The 19043-nt window shown below is 39.0% G+C and overlaps 1 protein-coding gene across 1 annotated transcript in view; it reads left to right on the top strand.

The window, feature by feature from the left end:
* Nucleotides 1-14971, top strand: part of ccdc80 (coiled-coil domain containing 80) — a 32865-nt gene extending 17894 nt beyond the window's left edge. The window contains exons 6-10 of the mRNA XM_061970809.2: nt 4914-5050; nt 7622-7773; nt 8100-8203; nt 10388-10471; nt 13946-14971. Coding sequence (XP_061826793.2) covers nt 4914-5050; nt 7622-7773; nt 8100-8203; nt 10388-10471; nt 13946-14256 — 788 coding nt within the window. The 3' untranslated portion in view covers nt 14257-14971. The remainder of the gene's footprint in view (nt 1-4913; nt 5051-7621; nt 7774-8099; nt 8204-10387; nt 10472-13945) is intronic.
* The last annotated feature ends 4072 nt before the right edge of the window (nt 14972-19043 follow it).

Here is a 19043-nt window from a genome sequence, read left to right as displayed (position 1 = left end):
GTGTCATCAACACTCACAAGTATAAAACTACCGTATTTTTCGGAGTATAAGTCGCTCCGGAGTATAAGTCGCATCGGCCGAGCTCAAGGCATATACTGTATAACGGCGCATAACAGGAACTTAACATCACAAAGAGGAAAGCCCATAAAAATAGGTTACAATAGTTATTTAATAAGAAGCCAAAAAGTGCAAAAACAATAATGTTTGTGTTGGAGGAGTTGTGAATTAGGTACACCTGCAGTCTGCAGGTGTACATAATGTTGTGGCCCTGCAGTCATTCACAACTCCTCCAACACGAACATTATTGTTTTTGCACTTTTTGGCTTCTTATGAAATAACTTTTTTTAAATAGATTCAATCTTGCACGTGGAAAGTTTAAGTGTGGGCTTTAGTTGATATAACACTCCCGTCAGGGGTTCATTCTACGGCGGGGGTGCAGGAGGCGGATTACTGCGAGCCTCAGCCAGTGCGTCTTTTGCAGCAGTTTTATGATCGCTCAGCACAAGAAATACGTTACACACATACAGTTGTTGACAAAATACACTGTACATTATATACCTCAGCTAACTAAACTATGGAAATGTATAATATAATTCATATAGCAATACGGTCTCACTGCACAGCAGGCCAGCAGTTAGCCAAGTCCGCAATCCATGTTGAGGCACTGAGTGACGTGCCTCAACTGGCTGCTGTTCACCGCACCGTCTCTTCTCAGTATTTGAACGGCAAATGTGAAAATTCAGCGATTTTAAATAAAAATAATCTAAAACTGGTGAAGTTAAATGGAAAATAACTTTATAGTATAATCACTGGATACATATAACAATTTAATTTAAAAAAATTATTTAAAATGTTTTTTTCTTTCCATGATGGCAGGTGAGGCCCCGCCTCACCTGCCTCTAGTGACTGCACGTCACTGATGTAGCCACATAACTAGCTAGCTAGCTAAAAAGTAGAACTGTTACGTAAATAAAGTACATTTTACATTTTAAATGTTTATGTTACACAAAATATGTTATTTCATGGGACATTCAAACTTTAAAATGACTTAGAGTACACAATGTTAGTATTGCTAGGACGTAGCTACATACTGTAGGTAGCTAGCCGGCTAGAAAGTATTACTGTTACGTAAATAATGTAAATTTCACTTTCTAGACGTTCATATTACCGTATTTTTCGGACTATAAGTCGCTCCGGAGTATAAGGCGCTCCGGCCGAAAATGCATAATAAAGAAGGAAAAAAACATATATAAGTCGCACTGGAGTATAAGTCGCATTTTTGGGGGAAATGTATTTGATAAAAGCCAACAGCAAGAATAGACATTTGAAAGGCAATTTAAAATAAATAAAGAATAGTGAACAACAGGCTGAATAAGTGTACGTTATATGAGGCATAAATAACCAACTGGTATGTTAACGTAACATATTATGGTAAGAGTCATTCAAATAACTATAACATATAGAACATGCTATACGTTTACCAAACAATCTGTCACTCCTAATCGCTAAATCCCATGAAATCTTATACGTCTAGTCCAGTGGTTCTTAACCTGGGTTCGATGGAACCCTAGGGGTTCGGTGAGTCAGGCTCAGGGGTTCGGCGGAGGTCAAAACACACCCGACTCATCGTGTAAATAAAAACTTCTCCCTATCAGCGTATTACGGATATGGCAACAGCAGAAGTCAGACTGATTTGCAGGTGTGTAATTTGTTGTGAGTTTATGCACTGTGTTGGTTTTGTTCTTTGAACAAGGTGATGTTCATGCACGGTTCATTTTGTGCACCAGTAATAAAACATGGTAACACTTTAGTATAAGGAACATATTCACCATTAATTAGTTGCTTATTAACATGCAAATTAGTAACATATTGGGTCTTAACTAGTCATTATTAAGTACCTATTAATGCCTTATTCGGCATGGCCTTATTATAACCCTAACCCTCTAACCCTGGCCCTAACCAAATAACCCTAACCAAATAACTGTAAATTAAGTCTTTGTTACTTAGAGTATGTTCCCCTAGTGTCCAAATAACTCTAAATTAAGTCTTTGTTACTTGGAATATGTTTCCCATGCTAAAGTGTTACCAAAAACATATAACTTTGTCTTGAATTTGAAAAAAAACAATATTTTATTTTTCACTAAAGAAGGGTTCGGTGAATGCGCATATGGAACTGCTGGGGTTCAGTACCTCCAACAAGGTTAAGAACCACTGGTCTAGTCCCTTACATGAATTAACTATTATTTGATATTTTACGGTAATGTGTTAATCATTTGAGTATAAGTCGCACCCCTGACCAAACTATGAAAAAAACTGCGACTTATAGTCCAAAAAATACGGTACTTTTTTAAAGTAATACTTACTTCAAGCATGAAATTATATATTAAAAAATATAAATATAAAAAATATATAAATAAATATAAAAAATATACAAAATTAAATATAAAATCAAAAATCATTATGTCAAGATTATGGCACTAGCATTTACTTCATTTAAGAATATTTTTCAACATATTGAGCAAAAAGGTTTCTTTTTTTTCTACCAAGAAAAGTGCACTTGTTATTAGTGAGAATATACTTATTTCAAGGTATTTTTGGGGTTATTGAGGTTAGCTAATTTTACTTGTTTTGGAAAGTCTTGACAAGCCAAATTTTCTTGTTCTATTGGCAGATAATTTTGCTTACTTCAAATAAAATACCCATATTTTTTGTATTTTTTTTTCTTGTTTTTGAACACTGACTTTTTGTAGTGTAGACTGCTTGTTCATGAAAAGTCTCCGTCTTGACCATTGTACCACATATTGTACCTCCACCAAAGAGAAAATACACTTTTTCCCCCTTTTTTTTTAACTTTGAGTCTGCATGTCCCACCGCAAGACAAGGTTTCATCCACATGGAATTTTGGGGGGAAAACGCCGGAAGGTGATGTCACTGTGCACCCACGCGCTAATTTTCCGTACTAGGAAAAAACAAACTTGTGTGTAGAAAACAACTGGGCCTTTTAAGGGGCACCCCTCCCTGGTTTAAGTGGACCGCACCGTTTAACGGGGCTCTTTGCAACTTGCTCATAGTTAGTTATTCAAAACCCCAAAAATACAACATGGACAACAAGGGCTAGTTTAGTGGTTTACCAGAACATGTACAGTACAGGCCAAAAGTTTGGATTCAATGGCTTTTCTTTATTTTCATGACTATTTAATAATAATATTAATAATAGATTTTATTTGTAAAAAGCACTTTATATTGAGTAAAGTTTGGATTCAATGCCTTTTCTTTATTTTCATGACTATTTAATAATAATAATAATAATAATAATAATAATAGATTTTATTTGTAAAAAGCACTTTATATTGAGTAAACAATCTCAAAGTGCTACAGTGTATTAAAAAAAATAAATAAATAAATAAAAAGATAATAAAGAAAAAAATGAAAATAAAAACTAGAACAGCCATATAGCTATAACAAGTATGCATATATCTAAAAAAAGGCTTTTTTAAAAAGAAGGGCTTTTAAGCCTTTTTTAAACGCATCCACAGTCTGTGGTGCCCTCAGGTGGTCAGGGAGAGCGTTCCACAGACTGGGAGCGGCGGAGCAGAAAGCCCGGCCTCCCATTGTTCGTAGCTTTGTACATTGTAGATTGTCACATCAAAACTATGAATGAACAAATGTGGAGTTATGTACTTAACAAAAAAAAAGTGAATAAACTGAAAACATGTATTGGTAACACTTTAGTGTGGGGAACATATTCACCATTAACTGGTTGCTTATTAACATGCAAATTAGTAACATATTGGCTCTTAACTAGTCATTATTAAGTACTTATTAATGCCTTATTCGGCATGGCCTTATTATATAACCAGTAAGCCAGTAACACTTTAGTATGGGGAACATATTCACCATTACTAACCTTAACCCTAACCAAATAACTCTAAATTAAGTCTTTGTTACTTAGAATATGTTCCCCATACTAAAGTGTTACCCATGTTTTCTATTATAGTTTATTCAAAATAGGCACCCTTTGCTCTGATTACTTTTTCGCACACTTTTGGCATTCTCTCGATGAGCCTTAAGAGGTAGTCACCTGAAATGGTTTTCATAATGACTTCAGTGACAATCTACAATATAAATAGTCATGAAAATAAAGAAAACACATTGAAGGAGGAGAAAGTGTGTCCAAACTTTTGGCCTGTACTGTATATTTTGAGAGTTCACCATTACTAATTATATTGAATGAAAATTGCTCGTCGGTCCGAAGAATTTGGCCGGCATTCAGAGTTTCGTAAAAAAAGAGTGCGGGTACTTTCTTGGCCCGCCTGCAGTCCAGACCTGTCTCCCATCGAAAATGTGTGGCGCATTATGAAGCGTAAAATACGACAGCGGAGACCCCGGACTGTTGAACGACTGAAACTCTACATAAAACAAGAATGGGAAAGAATTCCACTTTCAAATCGTCAACAATTACTTTCCTCAGTTCCCAATCATTTATTGAGTGTTGTTAAAAGAAAAGGTGATGTAACACAGTGGTGAACATGCCCTTTCCCAACTACTTTGGCACGTGTTGCAGCCATGAAATTCTAAGTTAATTATTATTTGCAAAAAAAAAAAGTTTATGAGTTTGAACATCAAATATGTTGTCTTTGTAGTGCATTCAATTGAATATGGGTTGAAAAGGATTTGCAAATCATTGTATTCCGTTTATATTTACATCTAACACAATTTCCCAACTCATATGGAAACGGGGTTTGTAGCTAAGCTACAGCATCCAACCAGCAATAAGTCAGCGAGTAAAAGCAACTCTTTGTCAAGTTTGTCCTGGATTGACTTACCTCGTGTCCTTTAAATACCTCATTCTCGTCCGGTCCTGTCTGGAAACACGCTCACAGATCTTTCCCTGCTTGCTTTCCCTCGTCCAGAGAATGACAAGCCGATGAAGGGGCTGCGTCAGGAGGATCTCGTGAACAAGGACCTGATTACCGAGTTGAGAAAAGAATTCAGTATGATCCACGATGATTTCAACATGGTACTGACTGACACAGACATGAGGGAGAAGGTAAGATGTTGGACGGCCAACGGAAAGAGTTTGTGAATACTGTATGAACCAGTCAAAGGTTCACCTAAGGTGGATTCTGACAGACTGACTCTTGAAGCAAAACAGAGGGGTTTTTTTTAGACCACAGATGTGACGAGGCTAAGTTTATTGCCGACATGTGAAGCCTGTGAACCTGGACTAATCCATAAATCAGCCACCGGTTTATAAAAGCCTTTTGGGTTCAAAGTGTGGTAAAAAAAAGTATCGCCTTATAGTCTGCAAACTACAGTAAATGTTTTTGACTAGTAGGGTGTCGGTTTCCAGACTGAAGCGCCTTAGAACCAGCTAAAATTACAGCGTCTGAATGGAAAAGAGGAAATTTCTCCGGGAACATGGGTAAAAATAAGGGATTTTCATTTTCATCACAAATCACGGTTAAATAATTAGACAAAAAATGACATCCCTGAGGCGGCACTCAAACCCATGTCCATTGTTTTACACAGGAGTGTCACTAACAACTGCACTAGCCACTCTGACGATGGGCAGTTAGCCAGTTTGATCTAATGTTTCTCAGTTGGATATTGTTTACATGATCTGATTGAATCTTGGAACATGCAACTCGCCCCGCGGCTGTTACGAGCCAACCCCCCGAGTGTTGTCGAGGGTTAAGTCGAGCGGACCCGATTGCTCATACTTGCCAACCCTCCCGGATTTTCCGGGAGACTCCCGAAATTCAGCGCCTCTCCCGAAAACCTCCCGGGACAAATTTTCTCCCGAAAATCTCCCGAAATGCAGGCGGAGCTGGAAGCCACGCCCCCTCCAGCTCCATGCGGACCTGAGTGACGTCAGGTGCGCAACACCACGTAAATCGTTGGCCAACCAAAAAGTAACCCCAGTACGCTATAGCCAACATTCACCAGGAGATGGCAACAGACAAACATAGATAACTATTACATTCCTCCCCTTTTAGAAATGTATCGAAGTTACTCAAAATAAATAAACAACCCAACCAAAAAATGCAGCAGCTCAATTAAAAAACTGTACTTAAGCCACATTCTTTTCTTTTTTTTTTTTTAGTACTGAACTCTTAACCCTCATTTGTAAAAAAATAACATGCTTATTATACAAACAGTATTTGTACACCTTTAACACAGATTGTTATACTGTCTTCAGAGATTCAGTTTTTTTGGTGGTACTCGAAACCTTTCTGGGTACCTGCAAAAGGGTGTTCAGCATGGTTGGAAAAATAGTGACAGAGAATAGAACAAGGATGGACAATTCAACCCTTAACTCAACAATGAGTAGATGAGTGTTATGTGTGTTCATATGTGTAAATAAATGAACACTGAAATTCAAGTATTTCTTTTATTTTTATATATATATATATATATATATATATATATATACATACAGTATATATAATATATATATATATATATATAATAAAATAAATATATATATATATATATAGCTAGAATTCACTGAAAGTCAAGTATTTCTTATATATATATATATATATGAAATACTTGACTCCTCCCCTCTTGGCCCCGCCCCCAACCACGCCCCTTCCCCACCCCGACCACGCCCCCCACTCCCCACACCGCACCTCCCGAAATCGGAGGTCTCAAGGTTGGCAAGTATGCGATTGCTGCACTAGCGGCAGAACTAGAGCCAGACTAAAGGACAAAAAACATGATTTACTGGCAAAAACTGGACAGGTCTGCTCATAAACCTAAACCTGGATGGATTTTTTTAGAAAAGTACTAAATACATCCGAATATTTTTGTGGCCATAAATGACAGACTTTCTTTGTTGCTGGGATTGTCTGACAGTGATGCTGTTTGAAAAGTATATTAAGATTACCATATGTACTACTTTAGGACTAGATACAATTATCCCAACACAACTTTTGGACTATGATTCCTGTGGTCCAAACACGCCAGATTTCCGTGGAAAGTTCTTGCAGTTCTCATGCAAGGCTTGATCTTTTTTTAGGCTAAAACCATCCCCTTTGTGCATTGGATAACTATTCAAAGAACTGTCCTGATATCTTTCCTCTAATTTTTAAAGCATCTGTCCATCACGTCCCATGGACTATCCGAGTCCTTGCATTGACGCAAAAACCCTTTTAATTCACACAACTTAACATTTGCCCGACAGCTGCTTGTGCATGTGTGCGCTCATGCCAGGAAAAAATCAGCAGGTTGTTTTTGGACGAATCCATCAAAGAGGCTAGTGTTCGCCAGCTCCGCTGACAGCCGCCAGAGACAGAGACAGGGACGTCTGTGGACTTGCGAAGAACGTGGGCGGGAGATGGGTGTGCAGCGGATTCACCGTAGCCCTGAGGAAATAAGTGTTGGATGTGGCTTGTAGGCTTTTTCTTGTAATACTGATAGCTCAGCATTTTGGGTGTTCCTTACCAGAAGTCAGGATCAAGAATGCAAAATATGTGACAGGCCACACCAAAATTACAGGATAAATATTCTAAAACTTTACTGTAAATGATTCCCCCTCCTTAGCTGTGTCGGTCTATGTGGTTTTTACTCACGTTCAAATCAACCCGAGTGATCAATGATGGTCTTCTTCTATCAGCAATCCTACGAGGTTCCCATCGCCATGAAGGCCGTGTTCAACTACATCGACACGTTCTCTTCGCGCATCCGAGAGATGGAGCAGCAGAAGCGAGACGGCGTTGTTTGCAAGAAAGAAGACAAGCCGAGATCGTTGGAGAACTTCCTCTCGAGGTAAAGACCGGACTCTGGGAGCGGATCCTGAATAACATTTTGGCCTTGCTTGCTTGGGTGGTCCCATTGGCCTGTTTCCTCTTTCAAGCACCTGTTCCTGTGCTCTGTTATGAATTTGTCCACAATTTACAGTGACCCTGACAGCCGGTTTATAACCCACAGATTTCTGCAGTAATTTAGACAGGCATTCCGTAACCGGAGACATTTTTATAGCCACAAAAACCTGGATCAAGAATGAAGAGATCTGTTTTGGCTATAATTTAGAAAATGTCCAAAGTATTCAGCATTCACTTTCACTCAAGTCTCTAAATTTGTTACGATCACAGGTTCCGATGGAGGCGTCGTCTCTTTATCATCTCCACCCCAAATGACGAAGAGTGGGCCTATCAGCAGCAGCTCTACGGCCTGAGCAGCCAGGCCTGCAACCTGGGTGAGTGTAGCCTAAAATGCACTTCTAACTTCTAACACCTGCCTCAAATGGTCAATAGTTTTTCAAATCGACTGCGACTTTCAAATAACAAAATGAGCAGACGACTCAAACTGACAATTAAACAAAGGCCACATTTACATAAAGCAGTGGTTCAGTTCACCAAGGATTGAGTCGGATCAGCAAAACCCTGACTAGGCTTAACCCATACTTGCCAACCCTCCCGGATTTTCCGGGAGACTCCCGAAATTCAGCGCCTCTCCCGAAAACCTCCCGGGACAAATTTTCTCCCGAAAATCTCCCAAAATTCAGGCAGAGCTGTAGGCCACGCCCCCTCCAGCTCCATGCGGACCTGAGTGACGTGTTGACAGCCTGTTCTCACGTCCGCTTTCCCACCATATAAACAGCTAATGATGGAGGGCGAGTTCTTGGTTTCTTATGTGTGTTTATTGTAAGGCAGTTTCATTAACGTCCTCCCAGCGCGGTAACAACACACATCAACAGCAGTCAAGTTTTCGTCCCCCGTAAAGCAGTTCGTCTGCCGTAAACAGCAATGTTGTGACACTTTTAAACAGGACAATACTGCCATCTACTGTACATGCATATGTGACCCACCCATAATGTGTCACATTTTTGTGTTGATTTATTTATTTTATTTTGTGGTTTGAATTCGTTTTTGGAGCTGTCATTACACATTTATCAGTATTCACATTGGTCAGTAGGGGGCAGTAGGGCGTTTCTTCCCAATTGAATGCTATCACCTGCAGACCGGAAGTGTCTTGTCATTCTGATGAGCGCGACCAGTCTGTGAACAATTGAAACGTCCTGTGTGCTTTTTCCTCCTGTATAACAGGTTAGTTTTGGTGAATCAACTCACTGAATAATATCCATGTGATCTTTATAAGTTTAAGTACACATTCTGAGGGTGGAGCCTAACTCTAAAGTGTTTGAGAGTTGTAGTTTGTATTTGTGAATGAATCCAGTGCACAGCTGCAGTAATCAATACAAAAAGGCGACGTGAGTCCGCAATGTTTATATAGGAACTTCTGATCCTAATTCAGACTCCCAAATTAGAGCTCCCGTTTTCTTATTGATTTTATAATGTATATTTGTATAATGTGTGTGTTCTGAAATAGTGACAGAATAGAACAAGGATGGACAATTCAACCCTTAACTCAACAATGAGTAGATGAGTGTTATGTGTGTGTAAATGTGTAAATAAATGAACACTGAAATTCAAGTATTTCTTTTATTTATCTATATATGTATGTATATATATATATATATATATATATATGTATATATATATATATATATATATATATGTATACATATATATATATACATATATATATATGTAATAAAATATATATATATATATATATATATATATATATATATATATATATAGCTAGAATTCACTGAAAGTCAAGTATTTCTTATATATATATATATATATATATATATATATATATATATCTTAACCACGCCCACAACCACGCCCCCCACCCCCCACCCCCCTCCCGAAATCGGAGGTCTCAAGGTTGGCAAGTATGGCTTAACCAGTTAAGACAGAGATAATATGCTGGGACTCTTTACCATGGAAACACAATAAATATACAAATAGCGGTGGTTTTGAACCACAAGAGACAATAGTGAGTCACTGTAGTGTGTCAGATAGGTGTTCACAACTCGCTAGTTGACTATTACAATATATTTTTTTTTTACCATTAACAGTGTAGATTATGCTGTAAATATCTAAAAATCTTCATTTTTAAAGTTGCCAGGCAATGGAGGGATTCCTTATCAGCATGTTCAGACATTTTGTTTTTAGATATCAAGTTGTTCTTGGCCAGGTTACAGGACTACTCCCTCCCATCACATCCCAAACAAAGACCCGTCCTGCTGACAAGGCCTAAAAAGATTTGATTGTGCTATTCAGCACTTCTCAACAAGACAAAAACATGCTTATCGTGTTCCAAAAGAAAAAAAATCTCTTTGGCCCACAATCCCCAGACCACTTCCTTCTCCTCTTACTTAGCAACCGCCTGCTTAGTTTAGGATGGCTACAAAAACAAACAGGCATAGTGAAGTCATGGTGGATTAGCAGAAAGAATTAGCATTCAGAAGTAAAACGGTATTTTAACATCTGGACTTTTTAATCTAATGCACTTTGTGTCTTTGTAGGTTTAAGGCACATTTCCGTTCTGAAGTTGGTTGGGACAGACCTGCTGGACATGGGAGGAGTCTTGGAACTATATCCTTTTAATGGTAAGAGCCCTCTCTGACAAACACGACAGTCTGATTTGACCGTGGAGTTGTCCTAAGAAACCTACTACCGGTACTATGAAACCTCAAGGGACTAAATCTGCTTTCCATAGTTCATCCTGTTCAGGGTTATGGCAAGGACTTGGACCAAACAAGCAACTTAGGACGAAAAGGAAGTCTAAACTTTAGAATTGATCACCAGAAACCTCTTCATCAAAAGCCCCTGGAAATCCGTCCATCTTCCCAGCTAAAAGTATCAAAACTAACTGATCCATACCATAACATTCTCTTGTACTCAGGGTCGTCTTAACCTGAGGGGGGGTGGGGGCGTTAAAGCACTCTTGCCTGTACCCTTCAACTAAGAAATGAACTATGGCCAAATGACAGTGTAGTTTGCCAGATGAGTATGAGGTCAAACAGTGAAAAAAATATAACTCAGTGTGCGTGGGGTTGTAGGAACGTGGAAATCATAGACAGGTTGACCTACTTTGACCAGTCTCGTCTTCTGGTGACTGTGCTAATGAAGTCAACAGATGTGAGAGCGAACCAAGGGAGTCCTTGAACCTGTCGGGCTGGACATCCAAAACAAGAAAAGTCAAAATCTTTAGAGTCTTGGTGCACTTGCATTAGGACTTCAAAGCCGTAACCAGTTCTCCTGTACTGATAGAACAACTTTGCATCAAACAATCGGCTTCTTGAAAAAACATAAGGTGTAACATTGCTAAATTGTTCACGTACCATGGCATCCTGCACCTGATCTGGAGATGTTGTTAGGTGTTAGACTGAACTTTTTTGGTGCCAAGCCCATGAAAAAAGTATTTGGTATGGACAGACTTCGTAGGAGCTTCTCAGGAGAGTCCTAATCAGTGAACTTGTTTAAGGATCAGCCACTTACCGGAGAATGATCTGACTTGTAGTATTGTAGCTTCTCAGGAAGGGCACCTTCTGGGTCGTGACCACCAGGGAATACCCGAATGAGACATGTTTCTAAAATACATTGTATGTCGTCCTGTCACTGTGAGGGATCCACAGGTATCTTGGTCCATGGTCAACGGGTTAAAAAAAAAAAAGTTAAAGTACACTAGGTGTGGCAAAATTATTCTCTGCATGTGACCCATCACCCTTGTTCACCCCCTGGGAGGTGAGGGGAACAGTGGGCAGCAGCGGTGGCCGCGCCCGGTAATCATTTTTGGTGATTTAACCCCCAATTCCAACCCTTGATGCTGAGTGCCAAGCAGGGAGGTAATGGGTCCCATTGTTATACTCGGCCAGGGTTTGAACTCACAACCTACCCATCTCAGGGCGGACACTCTAACCACTAGGCCACTGAGTAGTGTTCCAAACAGTGATCTGTATCTCTTAATGGTTTAAAGCAGGGGTGCTCATTACGTCGATCGTGAGCTACCGGTCGATCTCGGAGGGTGTGTCAGTCGATCACCAGCCAGGCATTAAAAAAATAGTCCTAAAAATGAGCGATCATAAATCTTCACTAGGACGTCACTTTTGTCACTTGATTGTCATTCACGGCACCTGAGGGTCTTCTGAGATGACGCTGGCTACTGCCAGCTCATTAAAATTACCGACTGGAAGGCGAGAAACACTTTATTTCAACAGACTCTGGCGCCGTACCTGTCGTCAAAACTCCAAAGACCGACTGCACAGTTGCACAGTTGCGCTAACAAAACAAGAGTCACAGAAAGCTGGCGTGCACAAGCTAGCAAGCTACGGAGTTTGCCGACAATGTATTTCTTGTAAAGTGTATACAAAGGAGTACGGAAGCTGGACAAATAGGATGCCAAAAACCAACCACTTTCATGTGGTATTGGACAGAAAGGAAGACTTTTTTTCTCCCTTATTCGAAAATGCGGACGTTTTTAGCACCACTGTCTGATTCCAATCAATGCAAGTCATCAGAATCAGGTAATACACCAACTTATATTCTTGTCTTCATGAAAGAAAGGAATCTATATGTGTTAAACATGCCTGTATTATCTTTAAACACCTTAACTTGTTAACAATATTAACTATATGTGTTAAACATGCTTGCATTATCTTTAAACACCTTTAACTTATTAACAATATTAACTATATGTGTTAAACATGCTTGTATTATCATTAAACACCTTTAACTTGTTAACAATATTAACTATATGTGTTAAACATGCTTGTATTATCTTTAAACACCTTTAACTTATTAATATTAACTATATGTATTGAACATGCTTGTATTATCATTAAACACCTTTAACTTATTAACAATATTAACTATATGTGTTAAACATGCTTGTATTATCTTTAAACACCTTTAACTTATTAATATTAACTATATGTATTAAACATGCTTGTATTATCATTAAACACCTTTAACTTGTTAACAATATTAACTATATGTAATAAACATGCTTGCATTATCTTTAAACACCTTTAACTTGTTAAAAATATTAACTATATGTGTTAAACATACTTGTATTATCATTAAACACCTTTAATTTATTAACAATATTAACTATATGTGTTAAACATGCTTGCATTATCTTTAAACACCTTTAACTTATTAACAATATTAACTATATGTGTTAAACATGCTTGTATTATCATTAAACACCTTTAACTTGTTAACAATATTAACTATGTGTTAAACATGCTTGCATTATCTTTAAACACCTTTAACTTATTAACAATATTAACTATATGTGTTAAACATGCTTGTATTATCTTTAAACACCTTTAACTTATTAATAATATTAACTATATGTATTAAACATGCTTGTATTATCATTAAACACCTTTAACTTGTTAACAATATTAACTATATGTAATAAACATGCTTGCATTATCTTTAAACACCTTTAACTTGTTAAAAATATTAACTATATGTGTTAAACATACTTGTATTATCATTAAACACCTTTAATTTATTAACAATATTAACTATATGTATTAAACATACTTGTATTATCATTAAACACCTTTAATTTATTAACAATATTAACTACATGTGTTAAACATGCTTGCATTACCATTAAACACCTTTAACTTATTAACAAAAACATATATTTCATAAATAAGTAAATATAAATTATATATATGAATGAGGTAGATCCCCACGACTTGATCAATTGAAAAGTAGCTCGCCTGCAGAAAAAGTGTGAGCACCCCTGCTTTAAAGGGACACAGAATTATTCAAAGAAAGGCTGACATTCTGATTCCAAGACAGCTTTTCTTAATAAAGCTGTTCTTACTCAGAATTCCCAGAGCGTTGTGTGTCCTGCTTCTTATTGTTGCTCTGCTCCATCGGTTCTCCAAACATATTAAGCGGCCCCGTGTCCAAGCACCATTTGAGCTGCTGTGATTTACATCGTATAACCCCCATAAAGCATGTTAATGAGGCTCAGGACAGTTCATTCTATAAAACGTGTCGTTAATCCAACTGTTTGGGAAAACAAGGCCTAACGTCGAGGCTTCTGCTCCATCCAGGCAGCGCCACGGTGGAACGAGAAGGCATGACAGCCACCCTCGTCAAGGACATGAGGAACTACTTCCAAATCAGCCCGGAATACTTCTCCATGCTGCTGGTCGGGAAGGACGGCAACGTCAAGTCCTGGTACCCCTCGCCCATGTGGTCCATGGCGATCATCTACGACCTAGTGGACTCCATGCAGCTGCGCCGACAGGAAATGGCCATCCAGCAGTCGCTGGGCATGCGCTGCCCTGAGGACGAGTACGGCGGCTACGGCTACCACCAGCACGGCTATCAGGACGGCTATCACCAGGGCTACGGTTACTAGCTGGTTCTTTAAACATGTGGATGCTCACCGCAGTACATGAGAGCACTCTCTCTCCTTCCGTAGGCAGCCCTTTAATTTCCCCAAGATGAGGTCATTGGGTGTTTTTGCAGTACAAAGTGGAGGCAGTCAAATGACAGCTTCCACCTCACCACTTCTCCCAAGTATAGTTCAGTATGGTGCCACTTAATGGTCATTTGCAAGAGGCTCCATCTAATCAAGAGATGGTTCGCCAATAAAAGTAGAGGAGCTTAGAGGGAAATGTTTGTATTTTGAATTCAGTTTTATTATTGGAGTCATAATATGTATTTATTGGACTTCTGTGGCTGTTATTCAGCTGCTCTTGTGTTGCAATATTATTTATACTCTATTGTGGCTATGTAATACATCACTTTCCTACTAGCAATGCTATCAAGTTCAGTGTCAATATGCTTTTGTTTTGTTTTGTTAGCTTTTTATCCTCCTGAGAACCAGCGTCGACTACAGTGGACATTTATTTCTTAAGTCAGAGTCTCACATTTCGGAAAGAAATTGCCGCGTTACGCTAAACACAAACATCCACTGCGGAGGATGCTGGTTCTCAGAAGCTTACACTATTGAATTATGAGTGTGATATGAAATCCTGGCCTTTGGAGAGATATTTGTATAAAATATGTGTAATACCGTAAGACGATGTGTTAAAATATTGACATTTCTTGTAATAAAATGTGAAATATTTGCTTGGATTAGGTCAGTGCTTCTCTAATAGTGGGGTGGACCCCCCCCCCGGGAGGGTGCGGTAAGGTGTCAGACAGGGCGTGAGAGGCATTTTTTTAACCACTTTCAAAAAAATTCCCGCTTTTCCCGAAATTCACAAATTTTGGGGAAATTCCCATTGAAATCAATGGGACTTTTTTCAAAGTTCCACAATTCCATACTTGCCAACCTTGAGACCTCCGATTTCGGGAGGTGGGGGGTGGGGGGCGTGGTCGGGGGTGGGGCGGGGGGGCGTGGTTAAGAGGGGAGGAGTATATTTACAGCTAGAATTCACCAACTCGAGTATTTCATTCATATATATATATATATATATATATATATATATATATATATATATATATATATATATATATATATATATATATGTATGTATGAAATACTTGACTTTCAGTGAATTCTAGCTATATATATATATTTATTTATTTTATTATATATATAAATAAAATAAATACTTTTTTGAATTTCAGTGTTCAATTATTTACACATATACACACACAACACTCATCTACTCATTGTTGTACTTGAAAGTACAATGCAATACAATTCCGGGGCAATGGCACCTATCAAATACACGGTAATGAAAACACAGTTGTTCTACTAACTGTACTGTGTGTTATGAAAGTAGAGTATGTGTGTGTGTGGCCCTTTAATAGGTGACAGCATGTGAGGTGAGTGACGTCAGTGAGTGTGTGGGCGAGAGAAGAGAGGGAGCGGTAGCGAGTCTGGGGAAGGACTAGTTGGTTTTGTGTTGGATTGGCTGTGTGCAACCAATCAATAAAGCAAGATTTGCAACTAATCGCTGGACTCATCATTCACCCTAAAGTCGTCCGCTGTGGAGACCCACTGCCGGGTAAGGTGAAGGGTGTTGCCCCGAGCATACATCGGCCCTGGAGAAGTGTCTCCCCTGCGCTCTTAGACTATGGTCTCGTTCTTCTGCTTCGTCTCCTTGTGTGCGCACACTGGACTCAGGTCCGCATGGAGCTGGAGGGGGCGTGGCCTCCAGCTCCGGCTGAATTCCGGGAGAAAATTTCTTCCGGGAGGTTTTCGGGAGAGGCGCTGAATTTCGGGAGTCTCCCGGAAAATCCGGGAGGGTTGGCAAGTATGCACAATTCCCACATGTTTTATCTGATTCAAAATGTCCCAACTTCAAAATATTCAGCCTGTTCAGGAATTGTGTGCTCTAGCTCAACAATTCTAAAAAAAAATCCCCGGATTGCCTATAATTCCTTTTTTGTTTTTCATTTTCCCCATTCAAAATGAATTTTTTTCAAACTTTCACAATTCCCACATTTTTCAACCGATTGAAACCATTCCACCTTCAACACATAAAACATTTTTCGATAACCTATTTCCACCCTTAAGTTCGACTACTCCTTTCACATTTTTCAATCCATTTCAGTGTAAAAACACTCCTCAAAAAACAAGTTGGTTGAGGAACTAGAAAAATTCCTGTTTTTTTTCCAAAATTCCAGGAATTTCTCAATTAAAAACAATAAATAAACCAATATTCTCAGGTTTTCAGTAGGATTTAAATTCAGGGATTGTGTGAAAAATGTTTGTCTACTAGAGTGGGTGTGACAGAAAAGAAATGAGACCTACTGACCTACACAGACCGCCCGTGTGCAGCTGAGATAGGCTCCAGCACCTCCTGCGACCCCGTAAGGGACAAGCGGTAGAAAATGGATGGATGGATGGACGACCTACGCAGAGGACAGAGACCTTGATCCAGTACTTGAGGTGTTAAATGTATACTACATTCCAGTGACGTGCAGTGAGGTTGATGGCTGGTGAGGCACTGACTTCATCACAGTCAGATTTACAAACACATGAACCCTAAAGAGTATCTTATTCACCATTTGATTGGCGGCAGTTAACGGGTTATGTTTAAAAGCTCATACCAGCATTCTTCCCTGCTTGGCACTCAGCATCAAGGGTTGGAATTGGGGGTTAAATCACCAAAAATGATTCCCGGGCGCGGCGCCGCTGCTGCCCACTGCTCCCCTCACCTCCCAGGGGGTGAACAAGGGGATGGGTCAAATGCAGAGGACAAATTTCACCACACCTAGTGTGTGTGTGTGACAATCATTGCTACTTTAACTTAACTTTAACTTTACACATACAAACTGTAGCACACAAAAAAGCACATTTAATAAAAAAACGTTATTATGGTCTTACCTTTACTTATAAATGCGCCGCTGTTGTGCTGGATTAATGAACCCCCTGACGGGAGTGTTATATCAACTAAAGCCCTCACTTCAACTTTCCACGTGCAAGATTGAATCTATTTAAAAAAGTGTAACCGAGGGTTTATAAATGTCGCCTAAACTGTATGAAACTACAAAATAAACACGGAGGCTCCAGTTTACACGAGGACCACTTTATTTACCTTCTTTCAAAAACTTCCGCTCCACTCCAACGTGTCAAAATTTCGCTCTTAGCGCCTTCAAAATAAGAGCTCAAGGCATATACTGTATAACAGCGCATAAAAGGAACTTAACATCGCAAAGAGGAAAGCCCATAAAAATAGGTTACAAAAGTTATTTAATAAGAAGCCAAAAAGTGCAAAAACAATAATGTTCGTGTTGGAGGAGTTGTGAATTAGGTAAACCTGCAGTCTGCAGGTGTACCTAATGTTGTGGCCCTGCAGTCATTCACAACTCCTTCAACACAAACATTATTGTTTTTGCACTTTTTGGCTTCTTATGAAATAACTTTTTTAAATAGATTCAATCTTGCACGTGGAAAGTTTAAGTGTGGGCTTTAGTTGATATAACACTCCCGTCAGGGGGTGCAAATTCTACGGCGGGGGTGCAGGAGGCGAGCCTCAGCCAGCGCGTCTTTTGCAGCCGTTTTATGATCCCTCAGCACAAGAAATACGTTACACACATACAGTTCTTGACAAAATAGACTGTACATTATATACCTCAGCTAACTAAACTATGGAAATGTATAATATAGTTCATATAGCAATACAGTCTCACTGCACAGCAGGCCAGCAGTTAGCCGAGTCCGCAATCCATGTTGAGGCACTGAGTGACGTGCCTCAACTGGCTGCTGTTCACCGCACCGTCTCTTCTCAGTATTTGAACGGCAAATGTGAAAATTCAGCGATTTTGAATAAAAATAATCTAAAACTGGTGAAGTTAAATGGAAAATAACTTTATAGTATAATCACTGGATACATTTAACAATTTAATATATATTTTTTTCTTTTTACATTTTTTTTCTTTCCATGATGGCAGGTGAGGCGGTGCCTCACCTGCCTCTAGTGACTGCACGTCACTGCTACATTCAAGTCTTTGTATTTACACGGAAATTTCCAAAAGTTTTATAATAATTACACCGGTACTTCTTATCGTGGGCCGGGCGTGATAAGGTGTTAGGGTAATACACAAGTAATACACAAGTCTGTAGCTCAGTGACATGTAGGTGCTGGTACCAGCAACTCATAAGAATGGTTTCTACGGATAAATTAAAAATAAATAAAGTCGTATTTCAATTTGGGGGGCATGACAAAAAAAAGTCTTGAAAAGCACTGGATTAGGTACACCTGCTGATGATAATGCAAGATAATGTAAACTAAACTGAAAGTAATGTAATATTTAAATCAAGGTTTCTAACACTGACCGTTGTTGGGCCGCGAGCGCCCCCTACAGGGCCGCCAAAAATACCTGTTTCTCAGCTGTGGTCCGTATGAGCCGCAGCCGCAGTTGTACTCCACGTTTCCGCCACTTATGGCAGTAATGACAATATCAAACAAACAGAAGAAGTCAGGCGTTAAAGTCAAAGACAAGTTTCTTAAGCGCAATAATTATGATTAAAGTGGTGAAGCTGTATTTTCATTTTACTTGTATTGACAGTTTAGTTAACAAATATTCACTATTAATTTAGCTTATTTATTTCATCACAACTACCGTATTTTTCGGACTATAAGTCACAGTTTTTTTCATAGTTTGGCCAGGGGTGCGACTTATACTCAGGAGCGACTTATGTGTGAAATGATTAACACATTAGCGTAAAATATCAAATAATAT

This window comes from Nerophis lumbriciformis, linkage group LG13 (assembly GCF_033978685.3).
Source record: "Nerophis lumbriciformis linkage group LG13, RoL_Nlum_v2.1, whole genome shotgun sequence".
NCBI classification, from domain to species: Eukaryota; Metazoa; Chordata; class Actinopteri; order Syngnathiformes; family Syngnathidae; genus Nerophis; species Nerophis lumbriciformis.
This window is presented reverse-complemented; position numbering and strand designations above follow the sequence as displayed.